Here is a 10,563-nt window from a genome sequence, read left to right as displayed (position 1 = left end):
TCAATGGAGAAAAAAAGTAACAAAATGCAGTTATTAGGGAAATTTCGCATACAGTAGGAAAGTATTTCTTTTACAGTCCTATCAACAATGTGATAATAAAAGCGTTATATAAGAAGGGGGTAAGGATATACTTACTCTTGACGTGCCTTTGTGATTTCCCATCATTTTAGCAAAATCCCCTGTAAAGATGTTGTGCAAAGGAAAATGTATGAAATTGATTCATTTTCTTCTCCAGAAGACAACGCACAATGAACCTATTGAAGGGGTAAAGCCTACAAGAGCATAATTTGAAACTGAATGCATTGCAGGATTTCACAAAGGTTACCAAGTAAGACTATGTGGCAATGATGATGAATCTGAACACTTGAAATTAAAATTTTGGAACAATTAGGAAGAACACCAGTCTTCAGTTAATACCATGCCCAAATAAATATCTGCAGGTGCTCAAAAGCAGGCTTCTTCTGTGTCATTCTCTAGCATCTGCATCCTGTTTACTTACAGCCAGCAAGCATTGCTTGGATGATAGGATACAACATGATGCAGCAAGCCAGACTATGGCTTGGAAAAGTTACTTTTATAACCCATGTTGACTGGGGGATTCTGACACCTGTAGTTTTAAAAGGAACTTTTACTTGAGTCAAAGATTCTGGCTGAAAGTATTGAAATTGGCTAGATTATTATTATTATTATTATTATTATTATTATTATTATTATTTTACTTACACAAAAACACAGTATGTCACAGCAAATGAGTTCTATATGCTGGATTTCGTATCACAAAATCACAAGTCGAACACTTCCCAAGCGTCTAGGACTGTGTGATGTATTTTCGAATTATGCGTGCAGATCCAAGTAAGGTGGTAGCCTTTTGCAGTTCACAGATAATTATTTTGTCAATGTTTATTGTTTCCAAATGCCGGCTGAGATCTTTTGGCACAGCACCAGTGTACCGATTACCACTGGGACCACCTGTACTAGTTTATGCCAGAGCCTTTGCAGGTTGATTTTGAGGTCCTGATAATGGCTGAGTTTTTCCTGTTGTTTTTCCTCAATGCAACTGTCACCTGGTATGACGACATCAATAATCCAAACTTCTTCCTTTTCTACAAATGTGATGTCTGGTGTATTGTGTTCCAAAACTTTGTCAGTCTGGATTCAAAAGTCCCACAGTATTTTTGCGTGTTCCTTTTCCACTACCTTTGCAAGTTTATGATCCCACCAGTTCTTTACTACTGCAGGTGGAACTTGTGATATAAGTTCCAATGAATCATTTGGGCCACAGAGTTGTGCCTATGTTCATAGTCCATCTGTGCGATTTTCTTGCATCAGCTGAGGATATGATCAATGGTTTCATCAGCTTCCTTGCACAGTCTGCATTTTGGGACATCAGCTGATTTTTCAATCCTGGTTTTAATGGCATTGGTTCTGATGTCTTGCTCCTGGACTGCAAGAATCGGGCCTTCTGTCTCCTCCTTCAGGGTTCCATTCGTGAGCCATCACCAGGTCTTCTTCTTGTCAACTTTTCCTTCAATTTTGTCAAGGAACTGCCCATGCAATGTTTTGTTGTGCCAGCTGTCAGCTCTGGTTTGGAGTGCAGTTTTCTTGTACTGGTTCTTTGCGAGGATGTAGCGAATTATGAATAGTCACGAGTTTTCTTGTTTTTCTGTCCAAATTGTCCAGTTCTGCCTGCGTCCAGTTTATGATGCCAGCAGTGTATCTTATGACAGGTATGGCCCAGGAGTTTATGGCCTTGATGGTATTGCCTCCATTGCTTTTGAGAATTTTTCTGACCCTTTGAATGTATTCTTTGCTGGCCACAGTTTTCAATTATATTCAATTATTGTTATTATTTGAAACATAACAAGATGAGTCCACAGCAGACACTCTGCTGGCTGTTGAATTGGATCACACGTCGGACACTTCCCAAGTGTCCAGGACTGTGTGATGTATCAGTGAATGATGCGTGCAGATCCCAGTAAGGTGGCCTTCTGCAGCTGGCAAATGGTAATTTTGTCAGCGCCGATTGTGTTTAAGTGCAGGCCAAGGTCTTTAGGCACTGTACCCAGTGTGCCGATCACCACTGAGACCAACTTGACTGGCTTGAGCCAGACTCTTTGCAGTTCAATCTTTAAATCCTCATATCATGTCAGCTTTTTCAGTTGTTTCTCTTCAATCCTGCTATCACCTGGGATTGCAACATCAACAATCCATACTTGGTTTTTTAACACGATTGTGAAGTCAGGAGTATTGTGCTCTAGAACTCTGTCTGTCTGAATTTGGAAGTCCCAGAGCAGTTTGGCGTGTTCATTCTCTGTAACTTTTTCCGGCTTGTGATCTCACCAGTTCTTTGTTGCAGGCAGATGGTATTTGTGGCACAAGTTCCAATGAATCATCTGAGGAATGGTGTTATGCCTCTGCTTATAGTCTGTCTGCGCAATCTTCTTCTTCTTCTTCTTCTTCTTCTTCTTATTATTATTATTATTATTATTATTATTATTACAACCATCATATCTATGGAGGAATACATTCCTGAACTTACTGTAGAACCAGGAAATCATGTATAATAGCAAACTCAACTGAAACAAATACCTTAGATCAGTGTTTCTCAACCTGGGGATTGGGAACCCTGGGGGGGGGGGGGTCATGAAGGGGGTTTCAGAGGGGTCACCAAAGACCACCAGAAAACCCAGAAAAGGAAAGAGCCTGAGGCCAGGAATTGTGGGAGTTGAAGTCCAAAACACCTGGAGGGCCGAAGTTTGCCCATACCTGATATTGATGTGTGTGTGTGTATGTATGTATGTATGTGTGTGTGTGTGTATATATATACACACACACACACTAGCCATCCCCTGTGGCCCAGTCTGTTGATCTGGAAAATAAAGTCATGAGAAAGTGTTGGTTTCTAATATATGTAATTTCTTTATGCTTGTGGGTAAACAATATTTCTTGCTGTTTCTTTGTCAGTGTTGATGTGGAGAGTGTCTGGTTTGCCCACTCTGGAACATGCAACATATAATTGTCCTTCTTTAGGGGTCCCTTTCAAATCTATGATACTATATCTGAAGACGCTTACTTCTTGGGAGGAGAGCAATGTCCAGTCTCGATAAAATAGTAAAGAGTAGAGACATCACACTGACAACAAAGATCCGCCTAGTCAAAGCCATGGTATTCCCTGTAGTCACCTAAGGATGTGAGAGCTGGACCTTAGGGAGGGCTGAGCGAAGGAAGATCGATGCTTTTGAGCTGTGGTGCTGGAGGAAATTTCTGAGAGTGCCTTGGACTGCGAGGAGATCCAACCAGTCCATCCTCCAGGAAATAAAGCCCGACTGCTCACTGGAGGGAAGGATACTAGAGACAAAGTTGAAGTACTTTGGCCACATCATGAGGAGACAGCAAAGCCTGGAGAAGACAATGATGCTGGGGAAAGTGGAAGGCTAAAGGAAGAAGGGCCGACCAAGGGCAAGATGGATGGATGGCATCCTTGAAGCGACTGGACTGACCTTGAAGGAGCTGGGAGTGGTGACGGCCGACAGGGAGCTCTGACGTGGGTTGGTCCATGAGGTCACGAAGAGTCGGAGACGACTGAACGAATGAACAACAACATATCTGTGTGTGTGTGTGAATCATATATATCTATCTATATCTATGGCTGGATAGCTCTCTGCCAGGAGCGGAGGGCTTTGATTATGTTTTCTTGCCCTGGTGAAGAGAGTTGGACTGATGGCCTTAAATATTTTGTTAGTCATGGGGTTTCTGTGTGGGAAGTTTGCCCCAATTCTGTCGTTCGTGGGGTTCAGAATGCTCTTTGTTTGTAAGTGAACTATAAATCCCAGTAACTACAACTCCCAAATGTCAAAGTCTATTTTCCCCAAACTCCACCAGTGTTCACATTTGGGCATTTGGAATATTCATGCCAAGTTTGGTCCAGATCCATTATTGTTTGAGTCCACAATGCTCTCTAGTTGTAGGTGAACTACAACTCCCAAACTCAAGGTCAATGCCCACCAAACCCTTCTAGTGTTGTCTGTTGATCATCGGAGTTTTGTGTGCCACGTTTGGTTCAGTTTCATCATTGGTGGAGTGTGTGGGGAGTTTGCCCCAATTCTGACGTTCGTGGGGTTCAGAATGCTCTGTGATTGTAGGTGAACTATAAATCCCAGTAACTACAACTTCCAAATGTCAAAGTCTATTTTCCCCAAACTCCACCAGTGTTCACATTTGGGCATTTGGAATATTCATCCCAAGTTTGGTCCAGATCCATCGTTGTTTGAGTCCACAGTGCCCTCTGGATGTAGGTGAACTACAACTCCAAAACTCAAGGTCAATGTCTACCAAACCCTTCCAGTATTTTCTGTTTGTCATGGGAGATCTGTGTGTCACGTTTGGTTCAATTCTATCATTGGTGGGGTTCAGAATGCTCTTTGATTGTAGGTGAACTATAAATCCCATCAAGTACTGTAATACTCCTAAATGTCAAGGTCTATTTTCCCCAAACTCCACCAGTGTTCACATTTGGGCATTTGGAATATTCATGCCAAGTTTGGTCCAGATCCATCTTTCTTTGACTCTGGATGTAGGTGAACTACAATTCCCAAACTCAAGGTCAATGCCTACGAAACCCTTCTAGTGTTTTCTGTTGACAATCAGAGTTCTGGGTGCCAAGTTTGGTTCAATTCCATCATTGGTTGGGTTCAGAATGCTCTTTGATTGTAGGTTAACTATAAATATAAATATATAAATGTATAAATATGTGAGAGGAAGCCACAGGGAGGAGGGAGCAAGCTTGTTTTCTGCTTCCCTGGAGACTAGGATGCGGAACAATGGCTTCAAACTACAAGAAAGGAGATTCCATCTGAACATGAGGAAGAACTAGGTTCTTGTGGGTTTTTCCGGGCTATAGAGCCATGTTCTAGAGGCATTTCTCCTGACGTTTCGCCTGCATCTATGGCAAGCATCCTCAGAGGTAGTGAGGTCTGTTGGAATTAGGACAATGAGGAAGAACTTCCTGACTGTGAGAGAGCCGTTCAGCAGTGGAACTCTCTGCCCCAGAGTGTGGTAGAGGCTCCTTCTTTGGAAGCTTTTAAACAGAGGCTGGATGACCATTTGTCAGGGGTGATTTGAATGCAACATTCCTGCTTCTTGGCAGGGGGTTGGACTGGATGGCCCATGAGGTCTCTTCCAACACTTTAATTCTATGAAATCCCAGAAACTACAACTCCCAAATGATGAAATCATTAGTTTTTTGGAGTGATGGTCACTCTTGGGGTAGTTGGTGTATTGTGGCCAAATTTGGTGTCAATTCGTCCAGTGGTTTTTGAGTTATGTCAATCCCACAAATGAACATTACATTTTAATTATATAAGAAAGAAAGATATATATAGTGAGGAAGAACTTCCTGAATGTGAGAGAGCCGTTCAGCAATGGAACTCTCTGCCACGGAGTGTGGTGGAGGCTCCTTCTTTGGAAGCTTTTAAACAGAGGCTGGATGGCCTTCTGTCAGGGGTGATTTGAATGCAATATTCCTGCTTCTTGACAGGAGGTTGGACTGGATGGCCCAGGAGGTCTCTTCCAACTCTTTGATTCTATGAAATCCCAGAAACTACAACTCCCAAATGACAAAATCATATTTTTTTGAGTGATGGTTACTCCTTAGTGTATTGTGGCCAAATTTGGTGTCAATTCGTGCAGTGGTTTTTGAGTTATGTCAATCCCACAAACGAACATTACATTTTTAATTATATAAGAAAGAAGATATATATTCTGTCAGGGCTGATTTCACTTTTTTCAAGCCTTCTTTGGCAGGAAAAACTCCACTTTGGCAGGAAAAACGAAATGCAAAGATACAGAATGGGGGACAATGCCTGGCTGGAGAGCAGTACGTGTGAAAAAGATCTTGGAGTCCTTGTGGACAACAAGTTAAACATGAGCCAACAATGTGATGTGGCAGCAAAAAAGCCAATGGGATTTTGGCCTGCATCAACAGGAGCATAGTGTCTAGATCTAGGGAAGGAATGCTACCCCTCTATTCTGCTTTGGTTAGACCACATCTGGAATACTGTGTCCAATTCTGAGCACCACAATTCAAGAGAGATATTGACAAGCTGGAATGTGTCCAGAGTAGGGCGACTAAAATGATCAAGGGTCTGGAGAACAAGCCCTATGAGGAGCGGCTTAAGGAGCTGGGCATGTTTAGCCTTCAGAAGAGAAGGCTGAGAGGAGACATGATAGCCATGTATAAATATGTGAGAGGAAGCCACAGGGAGGAGGGAGCAAGCTTGTTTTCTGCTTCCCTGGAGACTAGGACACGGAACAATGGCTTCAAACTACAAGAGAGGAGATTCCATCTGAACATGAGGAAGAACTTCTTGACTGTGAGAGCCGTTCAGCAGTGGAACTCTCTGTCTCGGAGTGTGGTGGAGGCTCCTTCTTTGGAAGCTTTTAAACAGAGGCTGGATGGCCATCTGTCAGGGGTGATTTGAATGCAACATTCCTGCTTCTTGGACTGGATGGCCCATGAGGTCTCTTCCAACTCTTTGATTATATGAAATCCCAGAAACTACAACTCCCAAATAACGAAATCATATTTTTTGAAGTGATGGTCACTCCTTGGTGTATTGTGGCCAAATTTGGTGTCAATTCCTCCAGTGGTTTTTGAGTTATGTCAATCCCACATTACATTACATTTTGATTTATATAGAAAGAAGATATATATTCTGTCAGGGCTGATTTCACTTTTGTCGTCTTCTTGTTACTTTCCAGCCAATGGCTGGCTCCCACGGGGAAATGCACTCTGCATATCCTCAGAGGCACTCTTATCATGTCTTTGGGGAAAGTGACAGGACTGAATTGTGTCTCTGAAATACAAGCATTGATTTCACTTTTGTCAAGTCTTCTTGTTACTTTCCAGCCAATGGCTGGCTCCCACAGGGGAATGCACTCTGCATATCCTCAGAGGCACTCTTATCATATCTTTGGGGAAAGTGACAGGACTAAATTGTGTCTCTGAGATACAACAGCTGGTGCCTTTCCACCATTCCATCTCTCTGTTGTATTCCCCATTGTGTGTGTGTCTCTCTCTCTCCCTCAGAGAGGCACAACCTGACAATCCCTTCCTTTTTTTCCCTTTCTCCCCGCTCTAACCAATAGGAAGAAGGGAGGGCGGGGCCCGGAGGAGCTGTTTTGCATAACGGCCGCCCAGAGAAGCGTCTCGAGCCGCCTCGCGCCGCCTCGCGCCGCCTCGCGCCATTGGTTCCTCGGGGCATCAATCCTTCCAGTCCGATCCCGCCTCTACTGGAAGCTTCTGGCTGAGGGGAGATAGAAGGGGGGTTGGACGGAGGCAAGCGATTGGCCAGAGGTTTCTAGAGAGCGCCGCGATTGGTCGGCGGGGTTCTGGCACGTTCCAGAAGCGGGCGTGCGCGGGTATAAAAGGGCCCGCGCAGCCGGCGCAACGGCAGATCGCGCCTCAGCTGTGAGAGAGCGAGAGGGTGTGTGAGGAGCGCTGAGAAGCCTTTCTGACAGACGGGTCTTCGAAGAGACGTTGTATCCTTCACTTCTACTGCTGCTGCTGCTGCAACCATGTCGGGCAAAGCGCCTGCGATTGGCATCGACTTGGGCACCACGTACTCCTGCGTGGGGGTCTTCCAGCACGGGAAGGTGGAGATCATCGCCAACGACCAAGGCAACCGCACCACGCCGAGCTATGTGGCCTTCACCGACACCGAGCGCCTCATTGGGGACGCGGCCAAGAACCAAGTGGCCATGAACCCCAACAACACCATCTTCGACGCCAAGCGCCTCATTGGGCGCAAGTTCGAGGATGCCACGGTGCAGTCGGACATGAAGCATTGGCCTTTCCGCGTGGTCAGCGAAGCCGGGAAGCCCAAAGTCCAAGTGGAGTACAAGGGCGAGATCAAGACTTTCTTCCCAGAGGAGATCTCCTCCATGGTGCTGACCAAGATGAAGGAGATTGCAGAGGCCTACCTCGGCCGCAAAGTCCAGAGTGCTGTCATCACCGTCCCGGCGTATTTCAACGACTCCCAGCGCCAAGCCACCAAGGACGCCGGCACCATCACGGGCCTCAATGTGCTGCGCATCATTAACGAGCCCACAGCTGCTGCCATTGCTTATGGCCTGGACAAGAAAGGCAGTGGGGCCGGTGAGAAGAATGTCCTGATCTTCGACCTGGGCGGTGGCACCTTCGATGTCTCCATCTTGACCATCGAAGACGGCATCTTTGAGGTGAAGTCCACAGCCGGTGACACCCACTTGGGTGGTGAGGACTTTGACAACCGCATGGTGAGCCACTTTGTGGAGGAGTTCAAGCGCAAGCACAAGCGTGACATCGCTGGCAACAAGCGTGCTGTCCGGCGGCTGCGCACGGCCTGCGAGAGGGCCAAGCGCACCCTCAGCTCCTCTACCCAGGCCTCCATTGAGATCGACTCGCTGTTCGACGGGATCGACTTCTACACATCCATCACCCGGGCCCGCTTTGAGGAGCTCAATGCCGACCTCTTCCGCGGCACCTTGGAGCCGGTAGAGAAGGCCCTCCGTGACGCCAAGCTGGACAAAGGCCAGATCAATGAGATTGTGCTGGTTGGTGGCTCCACTCGCATCCCCAAGATCCAGAAGCTGCTGCAAGACTTCTTCAATGGGAAAGAGCTCAACAAAAGCATCAATCCCGATGAAGCAGTGGCCTACGGGGCTGCGGTGCAGGCGGCCATCCTGATGGGCGACAAGTCAGAGAATGTACAGGACCTGCTGCTCCTTGACGTGGCACCACTCTCCCTTGGCATTGAAACGGCAGGTGGAGTGATGACAGCCTTGATCAAGCGCAACACCACCATTCCTACTAAGCAGACCCAGACTTTCACCACCTATTCAGACAACCAGAGCAGTGTGTTGGTGCAGGTGTACGAGGGTGAGAGAGCCATGACAAAGGACAATAATCTGCTGGGCAAGTTTGACCTGACGGGGATCCCTCCAGCCCCCCGTGGCGTGCCCCAAATCGAAGTGACATTCGACATAGATGCTAACGGCATCCTTAACGTCACAGCTGTGGACAAGAGTACCGGCAAAGAGAACAAGATCACCATCACCAATGACAAGGGTCGCCTCAGCAAGGACGACATTGACCGCATGGTTCAGGAAGCGGAGCGCTACAAGGTGGAAGACGAGTCCAACCGCGAACGGGTGGTCTCCAAGAATGCCCTGGAGTCCTACGCCTACAACATCAAGCAGACGGTGGAAGACGAGAAGCTGAAAGGCAAGATTGGGGAGCAGGACAAGCAGAGGATCCTGGAGAAGTGCCAGGAGGTCATCAGCTGGCTTGACCGCAACCAGATGGCTGAGAAGGAAGAGTTTGAGCACAAGCAGAAGGAGCTGGAGAAGCTATGCAACCCCATCATTGCCAAGTTGTACCAGGGTGCCGGGGCTGCAGGGGCTGGTGCTCCAGGTGGTGGCCCCACCATTGAGGAAGTGGACTAAGCTGCCCTGAACTGGACTGTAGAGGTGGCTGTCTCTTGGTTGTTCTGTTTTTTCTCTAGTCAGTCAGTGCCATTGCTGGTAGAGTTTTCTGGGAATCGGGTGGGTGGGAGGAGATAGTACCTTGTTCTCTACTTCACCAAAGGAAGCCTTACCAGCTTAATGTATTTGTTGCAGATAGTATTTGTTTAGTCTTCAGGTAGCTATGCCTAGTTAGTGGATTTCTGTTTCTTTATGTTCCTTGTTCTGAATATACACTTGAGAATTGCCACTGAGCGAAAAATCCATTTCAAAAGTGCATGGAAAATGTTGAAAACAAAAAAAAATATTTTGTAACTTTTTTGGTCTGGTTATTTTAAAATTTTGGTAATAAAAGTTATTTGAATCTTGAAATAACCTCTTTTTCTTTCTAAAAGGAAACTTTTTATGAAATGGGAAATCTGCCAAATGTGTGTTTTGCTTGACATTAAGAACTTTACTTGAAAACAACAATAACCATGCATTTTAACTTGTATTACTAAAATGATCATAGTGTTCCAGGCTATTTTTTGTGGCTTAGGGCTGGAGCTACATTGCCCTATATTCCAGGATCCAATCCCAAATTATGTGCATATCTCAGATTATCTGACAGTGTAGACTCGTATAATCAAGCCAGATATTCAGGGATCAGATCCTGGAGTATAGGGCAGTGTAAATGGGGGTCTTAGTTAGCTGTCGGCCTGTTACTGTTTTCCAAAAATAGATCTTAGAAAGAAACAAAAGAAAGGGGCAACTGGAATGTATTGAAGCCTTCATTTATAATATTGCCAGGCAGAAATTCATATGCTGGGGCAGAATTTGTAAGTGCATTACATTATGCAACTGTAAAAGGAATGGGGACCTTATGGGGGAACACTGGCAGCCGTACTTTCACAGGATTACAGCAGTTATCTTTTTTCAACTTAGAATACTTTAGAAAGGGACCTTGTTTCTAATTAGTTTTCTCATTCAGTTAAACCAGTTTAGCAGCTGACAGCAGCATAAAAGTTTCCTAGCAGGGTGGGGCAGATAACAATGTTGAGCAGACAGCTTTATCTCTCACAA

General features: G+C 45.7%; 1 protein-coding gene across 1 annotated transcript; it reads left to right on the top strand.

Moving 5' to 3' along the window:
* The first annotated feature begins 7,437 nt into the window (after positions 1-7,437).
* HSPA2 (heat shock protein family A (Hsp70) member 2) lies at positions 7,438-9,876 on the top strand. The gene has a single exon (XM_060754380.2). It carries the CDS (start codon positions 7,576-7,578, stop codon positions 9,481-9,483), a length of 1,908 nt encoding a protein of 635 aa, XP_060610363.1. The 5' UTR covers positions 7,438-7,575; the 3' UTR covers positions 9,484-9,876.
* The last annotated feature ends 687 nt before the right edge of the window (positions 9,877-10,563 follow it).

Source organism: Anolis sagrei, chromosome 1 (genome assembly GCF_037176765.1).
Source record: "Anolis sagrei isolate rAnoSag1 chromosome 1, rAnoSag1.mat, whole genome shotgun sequence".
Lineage (NCBI taxonomy): Eukaryota > Metazoa > Chordata > Lepidosauria > Squamata > Dactyloidae > Anolis > Anolis sagrei.
This window is presented reverse-complemented; position numbering and strand designations above follow the sequence as displayed.